Source organism: Trichoplax adhaerens, genomic scaffold (genome assembly GCF_000150275.1).
Source record: "Trichoplax adhaerens TRIADscaffold_18 genomic scaffold, whole genome shotgun sequence".
Lineage (NCBI taxonomy): Eukaryota > Metazoa > Placozoa > Uniplacotomia > Trichoplacea > Trichoplacidae > Trichoplax > Trichoplax adhaerens.
This window is the reverse complement of record NW_002060960.1, coordinates 747,875-767,869: the sequence shown is the minus strand read 5'-3', so window position 1 is coordinate 767,869 and position 19,995 is coordinate 747,875. Positions and strand designations below refer to the sequence as shown.

At 31.2% G+C, this 19,995-nt stretch overlaps 3 protein-coding genes across 3 annotated transcripts; 2 read left to right on the top strand and 1 right to left on the bottom strand.

Moving 5' to 3' along the window:
• Positions 1–2,551: 2,551 nt before the first annotated feature.
• On the top strand, positions 2,552–4,383 carry TRIADDRAFT_60883 (uncharacterized protein; the record flags this gene model as incomplete). The annotated part of the gene is made up of 2 exons (XM_002116852.1): positions 2,552–4,088; positions 4,331–4,383. The coding sequence occupies 2 exons, from the start codon at positions 2,552–2,554 to the stop codon at positions 4,381–4,383; spliced, it is 1,590 nt and encodes a 529-aa protein (XP_002116888.1).
• A 5,296-nt stretch (positions 4,384–9,679) lies between these two features.
• Positions 9,680–11,845, top strand: TRIADDRAFT_60882 (uncharacterized protein; the record flags this gene model as incomplete). Its single annotated transcript, XM_002116851.1, has 1 exon — positions 9,680–11,845. The coding sequence occupies one exon, from the start codon at positions 9,680–9,682 to the stop codon at positions 11,843–11,845; it is 2,166 nt and encodes a 721-aa protein (XP_002116887.1).
• Positions 11,846–14,217: 2,372 nt separating this feature from the next.
• Positions 14,218–15,711, bottom strand: TRIADDRAFT_60881 (uncharacterized protein; the record flags this gene model as incomplete). Its single annotated transcript, XM_002116803.1, has 1 exon — positions 14,218–15,711. One exon carries the CDS (start codon positions 15,709–15,711, stop codon positions 14,218–14,220), a length of 1,494 nt encoding a protein of 497 aa, XP_002116839.1.
• Positions 15,712–19,995: the final 4,284 nt, after the last annotated feature.

Below are 19,995 nucleotides of genomic sequence, written 5' to 3'. Positions count from 1 at the left end.
TGTTGGCAAGTTGTCTCTAATAGATTATCTTTATTAACAGGGACGGACCATGATGATGATGGTGTAGGCATAGGGCCCATGAGCAATTAATGATGTATATACAGTACTACGTTACCGTGTACTAAATTGAAGGATTTCCTAAACCGCCTACAGTACAGTAGATTTTAAGTGTGCCTAGTCTGCTTATAGGGTTTATGTAGCACAGTTATTAGCATGATACATGACCATTTATGCAAAGCACGATATTCCGTTTCGTGGTAGTTTGAACTAGGTATTATCTTCAGTCATCGATCTAAACTCGTATTTATTTACGTATATATAATTACTTAGTGAGACAGATTTTAACAATACAGAAGTAAACTGGAGCATTTTAAATTCTACTATTACCAGTGACTCTTCATACTTCAATAGTCCTAATTTCCATCAGACTAGCAATATTAATGGTAAACATGTCATTAAGCGTGGTAAGGTCGTATTCTCTCATTCATATTGTCGTAAACTATCAATACACCCTTTTTGGGGAAATGCACCCAATTCAGACATCCTGACCAAAACACAAAATCCCACTTCCGTGTGTATTATGCAGTATATTATAATTATCAATTAAGGATAGAGAAATTACGTCATCGCTTCAAATTGGCTCCATGGAATCGTCATCAACTTTTCTATTAGTAGATGTATCAAATCTTATAGAACAGTTCAATAGGTAGCAGGATGTTAGGACCGAATTAAAAGTCATAACAAGATTGCATTAATGGTTGTCCACCATTGAGCAATTAAGATTCTAAAAGTTATTCCTAAAACACAATTGAGGGTATAAAATAATGAATTATTCATAAATACAATTTAAAGGAGAATCCATTACTAAAGCTATTATTTATCCTCCATAATATGCCAAACAATACAGAGATACAGCAGAAATGGCATACCTACAAATTATAATTAAGACATACCATTGAAGAACAATAAAACTGAAGATTTATCAACCGCTAGGTAAGAGCATTGCTTTCATATGATCATAGCAGTTGTCCGTATTGACCGCTTTAGTATGAACTATTTATATTATATTCCAAGCCAAGAGTATACCAATGGCTGTCAATGATTGATGACTAATATTAGTTGGGAAGGATTCGATACTGTAGCTCTTAAAAGGCAAATGTTTCTCCGATTAACTTTAAGTTGATTTATCGCAAGTTGTTCTTATTTATATATTAATTATATGAAAATGGACGATAAGGTGCGTTATGTCTGCTTTGACATCAATTGATTTCGCTGTCATTGCCGAAAAAACTATCCTAACTATGCAGTCTTACCTACAGCAAGCTCTTCCTTCTAAGCTCAAAAATATAGAGTTCTAACTATAGCGATGCTTAATGATCGATAATGAGTACTTGGTATGCAAACTTTTAAAATTTTAACGCAGTCATGAGACCACTTTCGTGTCCTATGGTACTTCTTATTTTTTACTGCAGTGAAAATCATTATCCATTAATCTAAAACTAATGATACTTTGCACTTTTCGACTATGGTAAAGAGTAGAAGTAGGCTTTGAGATGTATCTTCTAACTAACTGACTCATTGTAACCTAACTTAATAGATAATAAAATCTATATCATTTGATCAATGAATTAATCTACTTCTTATTTCTGGTACGAAAATTAGATCAAACAATGTAATTAGTCTAATTTTAATGTATACTATTAAATGAACACCTGAAGATAATGTTATAAATCAAGAAATAGCATTCAATCTAGATGCTTTTTGGCGCCTTATTACCAGCTAACCGTAACGATGCAGTTATTATTGGATTATTTTTTATGCACTTTGAGTAAATAAGAATTTTTTAAAAGTCATTACTTGAAATAAAAAGTACACAACATGACATTGTAACTTATATTAAGCATACCGTTGTTTAAATCGTGTTCTTAAAGTAAATAAAAATTCTCATAGACCTATAGGTCATGTATTATACTATCATCACTTTGTCGTGAAATAGACCAACAACAAACATGGTCCAAGTGATGATTAAAGAACGATATGTTGCCGAAAATTCAACCTATCCATCACTGCGAACTTAGTCTATCACTATAACCTTGTTGAATATCAAAATAAGCGATTTTGCCATATAAATCATTCTCGATACGTTAGAGACTCTATTGAATGACGATAAACTAACTATAGTTCCTTTTCATTAATATTATGTCCTATTCCCGGTGGAACAATGGTCGTCGGTAACACCTGCGGCATCCAATTATTGTTGCTGTCTCAGTAGGAGTAATGACAAAAAGAGTTTGCTTCTCAATCAACAGAGTAAATAGGCTAAATAACCCGTGACCTCTTTTCCAGAAGGATAACTAACAAATTTTCTTAGTAACGTTATTTGTCTAATCAATATGAGTAGTAGTAATAAAGCCGCTTGCAATATTATATAGCTATAGCGGTAACTTACATTGAACGACACTTTTCCAAGGAAATTGACGAGAGAGTATATCGCTGAGTCATTACTAAATTTATCCTTGATTAAATCACTATTACTCTTTAATCTATTACTATGGGAGGCGAGTATAGTCAATATCTTAAACCATCTCTTTCTAACAGTCAAACTAAGATAGCCACCGTCGATCCTGTTGCTAATAGTAGCAAAGTTATTACTAAAGTGGAATCGTTACGCCTAGCTGGTCGACGCCAATTTCAACAAGGCTATTACGAGCAAGCAAGATCAACTTATACAGAAGCACTTGATGTCATAGTTGGTTCCTATCAGATTACCATTGAAGCAGACGAAGCACAATGTGATATCTATCTCGATATTTCAATCTCATATTGTGAACAACATAGTCATGCACAAGCGGCGGAATTTTGTAATCAAGCTGAAAAATTAGCTCGTAAACTAAGTGATAAAGTGCGATTAGCAAAATGTTACGATTGTCGAGGCAAAATGAAGAAAATGACGGCCATGTATACTAAAGCATTGAAAGATTACAAAAGATCATTAGAACTGAAGCTGGAAATGTTAGGAGAAAATAATTTAGAAGTAGCTGATTGCTATGAAAACATTGGTGAAATTTATCACTTACAAGATGATTTTCAGACTTCTTTATCGCTTTTTCAAGAAGCTTTAAGTATACGGTTAGAAGTACTAGGTAACAGCAACTTATACGTTGCTGCATCCTATCATAACATAGGCAATATTTTCTACTCTCAGCAACGCTATGACAATGCACTTGCCATGTATCATAAATCATTGAATATTAAAGTTGAAATTTTAGGCACAAGCAATTTACCTGTTGCTGATTCCTATCATTGTATTGGAAACGTTTATTTAAAACAAGAAAATTTTGACAACGCTTTAACCATGCATCAGAAATCACTTAATCTCGCCCAGCAAATCCAAGGCAAGGATAATTTAGAAGTAGCACAAGCCTATTTTGAAACTGGCAATGTGCTTCATTGCCAGCGTAAATATAAGGATGCACTGTTAATGCATAGGAAGTCATTAAAGATCAGAATCGATTTATTGGGCAAGAACAGCTTAGATGTTGCTCATTCATGCCATGAAATTGGCAAAATTTATTACTCTTTACGAAATTATGAAAGTGCAATAGAGATGTTTAATAAATCATTAAATACGCGTATAAACCTATTAGGTGAAAAAAATTTACAAGTTGCTGACAGCTATCACGAAATTGGAAATGTTTACTTGAAACAAAATAACTGTGACATTGCTTTATCATCTCATCAATCGGCTTTAGATATTAGAATAAAATTATTGGGCCAACATGCTCTCGAAGTAGCGATTTCATATCATTGCATTGGATCTATTTACTATATGCAAGGCAGGTTGAAAGATGCATTGGAAATGTGCGAGAAAGCCGCGGAAATTAAGCGTGATATTTTAGGAGACTGTCATTCGTCACTTTTGGTTACCCGTGAAAACATTTCCAAAATCCGTCATCAATTAGGAATCGTCTCTGGCGAAACAAGTAATCGTCGACATTCTAGCATTTTCAATAAAGCTAATATATTGCCACCTCGAAGCGATAGCAAATCAAGCCGCAAACCAAAATTGTTTCCGTCAGTATCATTAAGTAAGTAAAGCTTGATTGAAACAATTACTATTTTCAATGTGATTTATAGAGTAAAATCATGATTAGATTGCTCGATATTACTCATGAAGTATATCATATTTTTAACCTATGAAGATAATATCCCATCCTTATCGAGCAATTCGCCAAAAACGCAAGAGAAAAATAGTGATATAAAGAAGAAGCGATGTAGGTTGATGTACAAATTAAGCTAAACAATGTAGTTTGTATCTAACTAAATTTAGGATTATTAAGCAAGGATAGCGATCATCTCTTCAATAGATTCATATTTCAGTGAAAATAGTAATTACATTATAAATTAGCCCATATTATGGATTGAATTATCGAATAAAAGACATTACATTGATGAAATTTTGTCTTTACAATCTTAGACAAACGTACTCAGTCAATATCATAGCCGATTTCTTGTGCAACGCCCAAGGTTTAAAAGATTACACAAGCGTGTAAAGCTATCAAAATCTGTCGTACTACTCAAAGATGTCGACACCCCTCAATATGAAAAGAGTAAAGAATTTTACACTCTGTCATATCCCAAAATCAAGATTAAAGTTAAATAGTGACGAAGGCAAATCCTTTGCTGAGAACGAAACTGAAAGAAATTTGAAATTGTATCTTATCATCTAGTAATTTCATATATATCTCACTAGTTAATAAACTTTATACACATAAATTTATACTGACTTTGATTCATATGATGATCATATTAATTCATATTTTTGGTTTCGAAATTATCGCATATTGATCTATTTGGATTGTATTTAATGACATCATAACCGCATACACCTGCATCTATTCTGGGGTTTATTAAAAAACATATTTCCATGTAAAGTTTCAATCACTACATATCGAGATTATCATTATATTTGATATCTCTCGCTTGTATTGCTAATACTGTTAATTTTAATAGTTGTTTTAATAGCATTTTTATTTTGTATACCGATAAATAAAATGATCTATATCGGCTAAGCTACTATGCTTCGCTCTGCGATGACATTGAAACGTTTAAAATTTAGATTAATGCTACTTAAAGATATCATTTCACTAAAATGCAGTCATAGCCATAACATCTTCCTATTTACGATATATTTGATTTTGTATACAATGCATTTATGAAAATTAGTATAGAATAGATATTTGCTAATTAATATTGAAAGCTTACTACTCTTACTCCAATTAACAAATCAACTGGACTTGTTACTTAACAACTCATAGTAACAAGTGTGACAATCTCTATTAAACATTCTGCTCTTATTAAATGATTTAAATCGTCAGAGTCGCTAATGGAAATCCATTAAGATTTAACATATCACAACTCTACTTTAGATAAAAATATGAATAAATATATTTTATTTACGGTAATGATGGACCGTAATACTATTACGGATCTTTTACGATCACTTTGAGATATTATGTGATCACAGTGGAATCAGAGTTGCCGTCAGATGCTAGTACTAAATCTGTATGTATAATAGGGTGTAACGAAGTTTTCATTCTTAATAATGTTTCAAATAACAACCTTTATTGTTATTTTAAACTGAGTAATAATAGTAGTACAATAAGTCACAGATATTAGAATTTACGATTCATTCGAGAGGGATAGCGAATCTACAGTACTTATATAACATTAGAAATTAATCAATAACAAAACGAAATCATTACAACGTTTCGCAGTTTATCAACGAAGTTCAGTATAGAATTAATCTGATAACTTATAGCAATCATAACTAGCATTAAGTAAGGCTATTCGTTACATAGGTATACTAGCATATCACTATTAAATAATTATGGACGCAGAGAAACTATTTCGCTTTTAATTTGCTTATTGATTTATCAGTAGCAAGTAAGTGACTCTTTGTATATACAGCATAAGTAATACCTTCATTTTATTTACTTTTTAATGATCAGTATCGCTAAATATCTCCATTTAAAACACAGCTTTGGAATGCAAATAGGGGAATTTTATAGTCTTTAAAAAGTTGCATTGAAGTCTTTCATGAATAGGTCTCTGAGCTATATAATAAGGAATCGCGATGTTATAGTGTACAGAATAGTATCATGCGTTACATTTTAATGTAGCATTAGATGTAATGATAGTAATAGATTTTGGTAGAACCCATGGAAACCCGTAAAATTCCTCAACATAGAGTTCTAGCTAGATTGCGTACATTAGAATCTCTTGGCCAAATGTCTCTTTGTAGAAAGTATTATTTACCCTAGGCATAAATACTACGGGTATTTTGCACTACGTGACAAGCAGACCATACCTAGTATGGTAGTAGTATATGATGATGAAGATTATTTTGATGCCAATATATACTGCACTATTGAGATTTCTAAGAAATAAGCAGAAGTAGTAGTATAAAGATAAGGAAATCGGTACCATTACGCAAAATAAATACCTATGCTATATTAATATTGCATTACTTGAAAAAAAATAATATATTAAAGTACCTAGATTTCATCGGATAATTTTTCAAATATACCGAAAGTGAGTTATAATCGATGCCACAGTTACGATAAACTTCATCATTTCTAACCTCTCCAATAGTAAAGTAATAGATTAAGGAATTGAATTATCCTTATGTACTAGTAACCTATGTTTATGGTATTACTTGAATTATTTTTATAGAATTCTATAACATTAATCCTAAGCTGATTTAGAGGTTGAGCTACAAACGTCTATTTTATACAAACGGCGTATAGTACAATTATTGTATAGCTAAGCAAGGCCTAATTAACATATGATCTGTTATGCATCGCCATTTAAACTAATACTAGCAACTGTATTAAAGGTTCATACTATTTTAGACTAGCATAGGAGACAAATTTAAGCGAAATTCATGCCAAAATGAAGAACAATAGAGAGAGACGCTGTCTATTTTAATTCCTACTTCCATTTTGATTGGAAACTTCTCTACTTCTTCTTCTATTCACTCTTCCGATTGAAAACTATTTCTACTCTTACTCTCTTTATCTAATTAAAAGACTCACATTACAATTATATAATTATTAATCGATCAATTTGGATATATAGTAATATGCATAATTACAGTGTCGGATAATGTAATCGTGAATTACATTGCGCAATTAGATATATACTTATACCGCACTAATTAGGTGGAATCACAGATAGTAGACTTCATATTTTTACACCATCAATCATCAATGCAGTATTTGAAAAAAGGATTGTCCGTACATATGATATATGAAAGTATTAAATGAATAGGTTATAAGTTAGCAAACGAAAACGGCTATTCAAAAAGAATTGAAACCTATAATAATTAAAAATTTAAAATATAATCGATTGAATATATTTAGGCTTTATCATCGATCGATTTGCTAGCAATTGACTCGGTATTGACAGTCTATATCAGTTATGTAAATATCACGATTTCTTTAGCTAAAGTAACAGCTAATTAAATTATAGCATAATAACACAATCTTATTCTGCGTACGGTAGAAATGTCCTTTCTATGATAACTGCGAATGTACCACAGTGGACGAATATAATATAGCCTATGGTTATAATTACATATTACATAGCATTAGCGTGGAATCATTTTATTTGTTGCCCACGAATTAAACACTACAGACTATTGCTCCTCGCAGTATTCATAAATCAGTACGTAGAACAAGGGCTTCTTTATCAGGAAGTCAAATTGCTCATGTAATAATGGAAACTGCATACAGCGTTTTATTCAATTCTAATCATTGCATGATGACATAAGCCAATTATTATTTTAATTGCTTTATATTCTGTAGAATAATGAATCAGAAAAGTGACATTTAATACGTAATGAGGCATTCGAAGGCTACATATTATTAGCCTGCTAACAGAGTGGCTATAGCTGCAAGTAAACCTGCCTGTTGGTCTTTCTGCTTTGGCGCTTGTAATTATACCGTAACTAGTGTGTATCTTCTTGATTCTAGTATCTATGTATAGAAATTAAATTCGCTATATCATGAAATTGAATATAGGACATTTTATAATTATATAGGACACTAATTTACTTCAGTAAAATCCATACTATACGGTACTTGTACGGTTATTTTTCAGATTTTATAGGGAGAGGGTATTTCGTTAGAAATGAAAGTAAAGTGCTCGCGTTCGGCACAATCCTGTTTATAGTTGAGTTATTAGCAATGCACTAATTCTAAGTACATTTTGCGTCCTCGGATTTCTCCTTCCAAATTTTACGAGCTGAACCTTTATTCTCTTCTATTCTAATATTTTTGGTTTCTTTTTCCTTTTGCTCAGCAAATAAAAATTTGTTCCTCAAGAGTCTGAAGCAGTTTACTCGTACAAGACACTATTACATGAATTGCCAAATTTATCGTTGAAGAGTGTGCTAGTCAGATGTTGCAATTTCGACATCCAATATAGTTAACAAAGAAAGTAAATATATGAATTGTTTAATATGAAATATCTTAAAATACTTTTATTATCTGGTAAACTACTAGAATTGTATGATAAATGAAATCAAAGGCAAGATTTAACAAAGGCATTGATTTACTTCAATAAACTTAAACCAATTTCAATTTATCAATCCGTCAATCAATTAATTAAGTATAAATTACAAATAGATTCCAGTCCATTATACTATAAAGTATAAAATTGTCTATACTGGCGGTGTTGTTTAGTATAGCCGGAGCAAATCTATCCTGAAAATTAGTTTAATTTATTATTCGTTAAATTATATAATATTTAATGAATAGAAGGTCACATGAAGTATGTAGGAAATAAAATCAATTCCTGACAATAAGGATTCCTGTAATTATAAAGTAAAAAGTGTACGTCCATACAGAATGCCAAGTATAACGAACATAGATTCTATTAGTGATTTTAAATCCATAGTCGAGCAATGAGCAATCAAGCGCTTAGGTAAATAAATTATCAATCTTATGAAGTAGATCGTTTTTGTTCTTCAAGTTGTTTATTATAGCTGTATATTTCTCCTTTTCTTTTTTTATACAAATGTCGATCGTCTTAAATAAATCACAGAGATAAAAATATAAATATTCGGATATTGTTTTGATTCTTTTCAAAGACAATCTTTCATAATGCATTTCCGATAATTAAAAATTAAAGAATAATTCGCATTTTTAATATGTGTCAATAGCTATATTACAAAAGTAATCATTCCCATGCTCAGAAAAAAAAGAAATTATAATGAACAATTATTGTCTTCATTTTATATTTTTCTTCAAGTTCATACTACCAATACTGTCATTGTCCAGAGTAATGATGATATGATAACAAATACAGAGATTTCAGATGCTGAATATCTAAGGACATTACTGTAGCATTAATACCATCAGCTTTCCGCCCTGGATGCTTTATTTTAAATGAGTGAACGAATAATTTACAGTACTAAAATTTCTAACTTATATTTTTGTAACTACTAGCCACAATATTAAAATAAATAATTTATTACCTTTCCAAAGCCTAGTAGTTGGATGTCATACGATGCTAGAATGAATTTGTAAACTTTTGCAGTGCTCAGTCTTTTCTGATTTTTTCTTCTCGCTTTTTTCTTTAACTGTGCCTTTACGACGCTGTTTCTACTGCTAAAATGGGTGATATTGTGAGCCTGTCATCAAAGTATCCACATGTTGGTAATCGTAAAATTCAACATATTCAATCCAGTTCAACGCGAAGTTTCTTCAACGGTAAAAATGCAATGGACGATATTCTATCAGTTCTAACTTCGGCTCATAATTTATTCGAAAAGGGTTGTTACCAGAAAGCTAGAATCCATTTTCAACGAAGCTATGATATGTTAAATACATTTATGGATGCTGTTGATGAACGAGACGAACTTCAATGTGATATCGGCCTTCAAATTGCTAGTACATATCATGAACAAGGCTTATATGATCAAGCTAATGAGCATATTCTATGTTCTGAAGTTTTAGCTAGCAAGCTGGATGATCGTGTCAGGACTGCGAATTGCTTTGATGCAAAAGGAAAAATCAGTTTTATGAAAAATAGCCTTCAAGAAGCATTTGATTATTTTAATCAATCATTAGATATTAAGTTACTTATTTTACCGCATAACCATATTGATATTAGTGATACTTATGATAATATTGGAGATGTATATAAGAAAAAATGTAAGCATCAAAATGCTCTAGCCTTCTATAACAAATCTTTAACTATTAGATTGAATTTATTCGAAGATACTGCTAATTTACGTCTTGCGTCATCGTATCATCGACTTGGTAGTATTTACTGCTTACAGCGTCAATACATCGATGCTTTAGTAATGCATCAAAAATCCCTCAGCATGAAATTGTGTTTGTTAGACAATGCAAGCTTACCCGTTGCTAACTCGTATCATGAAATGGGAGCCGTCTACTGGAGGCAGGGTAAAATTAATGATGCTCTTGCATTACACAATACATCCCTCGAAACTAGATTGGAAATAGTCGGTAATAGTCATTTAGATGTAGCATCCTCTTACCACGAAATTGGAATTATCTACGGTATACAAGGTCAATATAAAAATTCTTTATCAATGCACGAAAAATCATTGAAAATTCGACTAGATATATTAGGAGATGATCACTTAGACATTGCAGCATCATACTATTGCCTTGGTAATATCTTTCACCTTAATAATCAGCAACATGATGCTCTAACCCTGCATCAAAAATGTCTTAATATTATTTTGAAATTGTTGGATGATAATAATTTACATGCTGCCGATTCTTATCACGCAATTGGAAGTATCTATATGAAGCAACAAAGATACAACGATGCCTTAAAAATGCATCAGCAATGTCTAAGTATTAAGTTAGCGGATTTAGGAAGCAATACCTTGGATGTTGCTGCTTCATACAATGAAATTGGAAATATACTCACCAAGCAAGGTAAACATAATGATGCCCTATCATTATATCAAAAAGCGTTAGAAATTAAATTAGACGTTCTTGGTATGAAAAATATACATGTAGCAGCTATTTATCGTTCTCTTGGTAATATCTACTGTGTGCTCGAACAATATGATCTTGCAAAGTTAAGATTTCAAAAATCCCTAGATATACTGTTGGACTTACGAGGTAGTGATAATTTAGATGCGGCAAGCTTATATTACGAAATCGGAACAATTTATCACATCCAGGGCAAAAACAATGACGCGATAGGAATGTTAGAAAAATCACTTAGCATAAGATTAGCCATCATGGGCAATGCTAGTAGCGCTGTGGCAAAATCTTATTATAAACTTGGTTCTGTCTACAGAAGCCAACTAAAGTACAATAAGGCTTTATCTTTACATCATAAGTCTCTATCAATTAGATTGGAAATCTTGAGTAATTGTAACTTGGATGTTGCCGATTCCTATCATGAGATTGGCAACGTATATTATTCGCAACATAAATATAGTAATGCGATATCAGCTTATAAGAAATCTTTAAACATGAGATTAGAAATTTACGAAAACATTCATCTAGATATTGCCAAGTCTTATCATAACCTTGGGCAATCTTATTATCAGCAATCAAACTATCCTGATGCCCTATCTATGTTTCAAGAGTCTCTTAATGCCTTTATCCAACTGTACGATGAAAATCATCCGACTGTAGCTGATGCATACGATAATATAGCAAAAGTGTATGATAATCTAAATTATGTTACTGATGCTAATCAAATGCGTAAGAATGCCTCAACTCTCCACTCTAATTTACAATTACTATCCAATAAAAAAGAAAATGATAAGACAGTAGAAATTTATTAATCGTTTATTTCTTCATCGTCGAGAAAACTTAATCAAGAATCTCACTAAATACGGTAAATATAATTCCTTTTCCGAACAAAAATACTTTAAATTACGCTATGATGACCTGTCAATAGGCTATTTTTTTCCTGACAGGTATTTTTGTTTAAAGTTATGAAAATATTTCTTAGAATGAATAATTCTGATACGCTATAAGGGCTATTGCTACAGTTCAATTTTATGCTGTAAATAAATTCATAGAACTATCGTAATCAAACTTATAGTAATCCAATCTAAAATCTTCTATTTATCTATGGACCATTCCATGTGAATTTGAATATTGAATAAATTAAATTAGTAACATAAACTAAGGTAGTGCAATTCTCGACATGTTATTATTACAGCAATGCAAAACGCTAATATCGTACCGATACTCTTGGTCTTGTTAATTACAACTTAACAGCTTCGTTTATATCGAAACTGAATGGCAATTATATTATTAAATTTTATCTCTATTCTCCACGTTTCGCAATATAAGTTGCTTATAGAATTGACGCCTGAGTCCAATAGATGTAACAAGAATAAAAATACCGTATAATACAATTTTGTATTTATTATTTCGCTAGTTTAATAAAACCTTGAATTTACAAAGTCAGTGAAATGATCCTTGATTTTGTAAAATATACGATCGGCTTGCGTTTCGTACTAATGATAATTTTAATACTAGAAACTACCAAAGTTTTAATTGTTATCCTCTTTACTATGATCGTGGCAATTTAAGATTTTAAATTGCTTATCTCTAGCCTATATGATAGAATTATTTTAGATCCAACCTCGAATATCAAATTCAAATGGAATCGAGTCAGAGCAGTGTTTAGAAGCTATGTCTTGGTAAAATAAGCAGATGCTCTTCGCCTTTACCTTCGTAAATAAAATACTGATTCTAGGGTATAATGTAGATCTAAATATTGCCGAGTTACCGTGTATGACTAGAATTTAGGAGGTAAAAAATAATGTTCATAATGGCAATATTTGTTTTCAAATCATTATTCATAGCAAAAGAAGCAATGAGAATTGATTACATTAAGAAGTGATGACATTTTTCTTACCCTCTGCTTTCTCAGAATACTCTAACTTACAGTTTTCAGGTTGACACACTATCAATAATTTAGTATTTTCTACTGTATAGAAAAGCACGTACAATAGGCTTTTTGTCACTGGTTACCGAAGCGGGAAAACAAATTATCGTAAATACTAAATCCTACTTTATCTATTCTATCAGATCATTTAAAAACACATCAAAATTATTGAATAACACAGGCATGCGTGCAAATTCAATTTTAGTCTTGCATTAGAAGCACATAAATTATTAAAATATGATCTAGACGTCACTAAAATCTTATAGAATACATTGCTATTTCATTTCCTGAATAAGTGTTAAAATATCGTTTATGGCTGACACATATCGAGAAAACTATTTCATATAGTGTATCCTCAAAATTATTGTGCTAGACCATATCTCACTTCAATAAGTGCCGCAATATTAATAAAGCCTAAGTTACGTCATGAAAAATTGCGGTATATAAAGACTGATAGGGTATCACTAAAAACCAACGAACAAAATGATTATTTAGATTACAGGTTTATTTACCTTCTCAGTCTCTCCACCTCTCTAGTCTGTTCCCCACTTATACCAGCAAAAAGGATAACAACCAGAAGCTGCTATTTTTAATAGAAATGGAAATATTGCTATAGCAACAACGTTAATACATCTATACGTACTGTATTTATCCTCATCAGTATTATCCATTACTACTACACATGCTTTCGTGGTGTATTTGTAGTTGATACAGAGTATTCCATATTAGGATAAGAGTTTTAAATTACATCTTCAAAAGATAAGCTATTGGTCTAGTGATGGAAGCCTAGTTCAAATAGCGCAAACCTCTACTGCTTTACTTATATTTGAGAGCAATACAAAAACAGCAATTTCAAAAAATAAAGTTTATTATAGACCAACCACAATTCTACTCAGCATTTGTTATACATTGATTGAAATTAACTGTTGCAAGCACGATTACAATATTAGTCGCAACATAATTTTTAAGACTTGGAAGATTATTTATATAATTTATAGCTTTATCAGGATTATACAAGATATTAATAAGTAATATCCCTCTTTTCGAATTTTATATTTCTTCAATTTTGTCACCTACTCTAGGTTGAAAAAATTGTTATTTTAAATATTAATTTTCATTTTACACTTGTTATAATAAATTCGTCCACAGTTACTGGATCATACTAGATTGACAGTAAAAATATTAAATTTATATGATCCTAATATCAAATTAGCTCATAATTGGATCGTGCCTACTATAAACAATTTACTTTTATTATTTTAAATGATCAGGTCGAACTGTTATAACGTTATTACTAATAGACCAGTGACGATGCGAACGCCAACATGTCGGCAATGCTTGCCTTAATTTATCATTATAAATGATATTGAGGAATGGTATACTGATACAGGAAGAAAGAAAGAATAAGTCGCCAGATTCTAACAAAATAGGCACAAGATAAGAAAGGTGATGATAGCTATCATCATGACGAGGAATGATAAAAATAGATAATAAAGTTACTATGATCCATATCGTAGTAAAAAGCAAATACAATGCAATTAAGATATATAACATGCGAATAATCTTCGTTTTCCGACGTCGTAAAATTTCAAGTCGTTGCTTCTGACGTGGCGTTAATTGATAAAGTGGAGAATTCCTATTTCGAATACAAATACGCTTTCGTTGTAGTTTAACAGGCTGTAGCTGAAGTTCCTCTTGTTGGGTTTGAGATTGCGATGGTTGCTGAGACTGCTGATCCTGCTGCGATTTTTGCAATGATGGTTGTTGGAGTGATTCCAAAGGCTGCTGTAAACATTGATTTAGCTGTTGTGATGGTTGTGACGTTAGAGGCTGCTGTAGCTGTGGTAGAGATTCATTTCGTCGACGACTAGGCAGCTTGGGCAGCCGTCGAGGCAAAGGTAATTGATGCATTTGCTGTGATTGTTGCGATGGCTGTGCCTGTTGTGGTCCATGTTGTTGTTGTTGCGGGAGCTGCGATGATGAAAAGCGAACTCGTGGCCTGGCTAATCGCTTACCACTTGATCGTCCCCAATCACTTTGCTTCATTTTATAAGCAATTTTACCATAACAAACTACGACCAGTGTTCCAGGTAATAAATATATCATGATCACGAGGAAAATGATATAGATTAAACTTCCTATAAGATCAACGTTGTATTGAATTTCACATAGAAATAATTCCTCAGGTACAGTTGGATTAACATATTTCATCAATGGTAGCGCAATGGCAATCCCAATAAACCAAGTTGAAGGTACAACATAGGACAACGTAAAACTGCGCGTTAACTTACGACCAAAGGTTAATGATATTTGGCGTAATTGCTCGATGCATATGACGGATAAAGTGATCATAGCCGTATTATATATCGCTAATTGTATAATCATAACTGCTTTACATAAGTAAAGAACTAGATTGGGATCGATATTATCCACTTGAACATTGATGATAATTTCCACTGTTAATTTTTGCAGCAGAACTAAAATAATACATACTGTATAACTTAAAGATAGATTGACGAGCAAGCATTGAATTGCATTTAAATTAGATTGATCACGAAGCGCAATCTTGATGATAAATATATTAATTAGTATACCAAGAAGGCACACAATCATATCCATAATGATCATCGGTGTTAATACCGCTATGATTATATCAAGTTGCTTACTATCGGGAAGAAATAAATCCGTGTATGACAGTAATTGATGAATTTGGCCAAACAAGCTCCACTCCGTAAAATTATGCGACATAACGGTTTTCGAAGCAGCAGTAGCAGGTTACCAGTATAATTGACACTGACCTTTACACTTAGAGATAAAGTTCATAAATATATTGATATAGTAGCACTTAATTGGATAAATTCCTTTTTAAAGTAGTGATTAGTCGTATATCATGAAATATTTTAATACGTCAAATTCGTAATGATCAAGACTGATTGCACTGCTTGTTTCAAGTAAAGAATTTTCAATACAGTTTATTGACGAAATACGGTAATGAGCCTAAGTTAGCTTGATATACTGTATTTTGATAAAATGGACATGTAAAAGGCTGTAAGATTCTAAATAGGTTAAAGGTGCAATAGAGCCTAGTACAATCTTATGGTTCTTAATTCATTATACGCATTAAACTTTTATCTATACAGGACCACCGAGGACGTTTCTTTTAACATTCGACAATTGAAGACTCTAATTAATTTTATTGTATATTTTAGTTGCTTACTAGAAAGTTAACACCTTTTCTGAAGGGTATCAAATCCAATTAATTCTTGTTAGTACAATGGCCTCGGCTGAATATCTTGAAAAATAGAAATCTACTAATGGCGGATAAAAAATAACAGCCAAAATAAATAGACAAAATCAATTTTTTTCAAGTTATCTCCTTATAGCTCTAAAATGTAAAAAAAAAATTATCTTCCTTATCCCTAGGTTGCTAAATAAACTTTGTATCTTGGAAAGTGCCAAGCAGGTTATTGTGTATGGAGAAGATGGGCTTCTGCTGATAATATCAAATACAGTGAAAATACTGATATCGATCTTTAAATATGGAGTTAAAGTTTCTTCTATTTTTTCTTTACCGAATGAAATAGACGCAACACAAATGACTAATAGTCAGCTATAATAAATAAGTCATTATATTATAGAAGACTAATGCAGAAGCGATTAATTTCTTGTAGTGAAAATGATCCAACGATTGCTCTATTACTTGAATGCTTGCTTTCATCAGTTCTTACGATAATAATCAGTAAATTTTTCTCATCCAAACAATATTTCGCAATTTCATCAATAAAGTATTCAATTTACATGTAATCTTTAGCGTTAGATTATCTCCAATCTTCTCTTACACTATTTATCGTCTGTCAACTGGAGTGGCAAGTTATTAACCTATAGCACGAAATTCCAATGATAGGTATAAAAGTGGTTTATTCCGAGCCAAATCAATAATTTTTTCAATAATTATATTAATAATTGATATAAAGTTAATAGATGATTCTTCTTAAAATCAGTTACGATATTTGCATCTCATGCTGTCCAAGTGAAATTTGAATGTTCTTAAGGTTTTTAAGGATTCTGCCAGGGATTGATTCGACACTCTACAAAACTTGTCAAGACTGAAGTTTTCTGGATAGCAATAAATATTTATTTCCTAGCATTAGAAAAAATTAAATCTGTTTAATTGAACAAGAAAATTAATTTCTCACTGAGAAGTAATAGAAGTGCAACTACAAAAATTCTCTCCACTATAAAGTTGATGATATCACTGACGAAATTCGATTCAATTGTTGTGATGGTTAATCAAGGTACAACAACGAGATTGTCAGCAACTGTTGCTGTAATTTATTTCTTAAAATCACTAAACTTTAAAGAGATAAAAGCTGATTTAACCCTAATTTAACATCATGCAAATTTGAAAGAATAACACAATCTTAGGGCAATATCGTAAATCTATACGATCAATTTACAAAACTATCAATCTGTAACAGCTTAAGTGGATGCTCATATCACTAAAAACTTCAACTAACTATTTTAGATTAAATCGCTGTTATCCATTAAGCTTTTGATTACTAACCTTTTAGATCAAAACATTCATCAATCTTATTAGTACAAGTTACTATATAATGCTAACCCAATTCTATTGAGGACTACAGCCATAAAGATATATTGAAATTGATTTTGGTTTCATCATATGGAGATAGCAATTGAAAGGTAAAAGACTTCTATCTACAAAACTGTATCTTGATATTACCAATATGTTGGCAATTGATCTAAAGTGTCCGAGTCCCTGTCTGATAGGAAACTTAATCTAAGACTTAATGTAAGTCAATAATTTTAATACTATTGTTTAAAATATTTTACAAATGGTAAGATAATTGCAAAGCTGTAATAAAACACAGGTTAGCCATAACATGTATTATTTGCGAACTATAGGGAGTAGAAAATCGCAATGTCAACAATATGAATCATGCGATAATAAAGACAATGTATTGGAATAGCAGTAAATCATCACAAATTTATAAAACTATTTTCTTGGAAAATAGAAATCGAAATAAATAATTATAGAAAACACAATAAAAAACAACATCTGGTGTTATTTAAGGTTACCGCATTGTAGTTATTGTGATTAAGCTTGAATTTATGGATTATTATATACCTACAATAAATTGTAAAGAGTTAGGCAATATTACCAAATATTTCGTTAAATTCCCTGATTGACAAAGTAATACTAATGGTTTGATGCAAAAACAATTAGGATTGACCTTGAATTCATCATCTATAAAAGCCGCACAAATTATATTCTTTTCTAGCTGCCCACCTATTTGATGAAAATGACTGAAATGATAACGATCATAAAATAATTAAAGCACTCTATCGTAAGTAATAAATCCGACTCGATTGATCAACCTTAAAATTGATCATATCACTTACTAGCCCTATAGCCCTATAAAATTTACTTTATACCACCTTGACCTATCATTTCGTTATAATTAAACGATGTTATAATTAATGCATAACAACTATCGATCGGGCTCGTAATAAAAACAATAATCAAATATCAATTTCATTCCTATTTTTCAATGTTTATCCGTCACAATAAATTAATAAACGTCAACATTTAGTGTTTAGTACCTAATGCATAGATTTAGAAATTAAGCATTAGATATCAAAGAAAATCAGGATTAAAAATCACCAGCCATAAAATTGAAATGGCGATTGCCCTTATTTAATCAGTTATTATTAAAGTCATGTCTTATTGGTGTCTTGTTGCTTGCATTGTTTTACCCGCATATCATTTTATTATTCTCAACGATGATATTCTTAATATTCTATTATTAACAATCAATTCATCCCTGACCTTCTACATTAACATAAATATGTTTATACCTGCTTTATACACGCATATTCACAGAGACAATATATGCACATATAATGTCACTGATTCCGTAAGCCTTTACGTCGCGAATGGTTAGATTTTAAAACATATATGATAATTCATAGAGTTTAATCTTCGTCTAGAGGTTTATAAAATCTTTTTATTATAAATTTTATGTTTGATAAATCTGCAAAGGATACTAAGCGAATCAAAAATATTTTAATTATGTACATCTTTGGGATAATTGCTAGTTAGAAAAACAGAAAGAGTAAGTAATGCATTCATAGTTACTGTTAGCAATATTGCAAAAACACTATGGCTAAGTGAAGATTGTGACTGAGCATTCAATTTCATTTAATATCGTTAACTCATCTGCTAAACTAAATGAAATAAAGCTATTTACAAGTACTCTACAAATATATATATTAAAGCTGCGGCTTCATTATGGATGTAATTGTATTTATATCATATAATATCCCCTTTGATTGCATCGATTATTCATGCAATATAAGCCGACGTATTTTATAAATCTATAGATAAGGTATAGATATTGAGGTAAAATGTTTAGTTAGAAGTACAGGTGTGCAAGGAAAACATTAGATCGGTGCTGCAAATGACCTTGATTAAAATTTGCACTATTTTGGGGGAAAATCATTTAAATACATTAATTCAGCTTCCCGATAAGCATAGTTTTTTATAATTCAGCGAAGCTTTCCTCCTGCTACATGTATATCAGATTTAAAATTCAAGTTAATGCTACAGTATAATAATACCATTCATATTTTGTTCTGAAAGCAACTTTAAATATTTCTAAGAACTCAGCTATGAATAAACTAGTCATACTTTAGCTTAATTAGATATTGCGACAACCGCTATGCTCATATTTTAAGCCAGAACGTCACGTCATGTTTACGATCATAAATAGATTAGAATCTTATAATATTTTATAAATGTAAAATTTGGTAGGTATCTGCTTAACAAGCATTACTATATCTATTACATAGTATATTGCTATAAATGCGTATTCATATTTCAATGTGAATAAAATTGCAGTAAAAATCTTAATTTGCTAAATAGATTCTATCATTCAAAATCATAAAATTTTTATTTTTAACCATAATATTACCTCATAGATTCGATTAGATCTAGGCTAAAATCTTATCCTT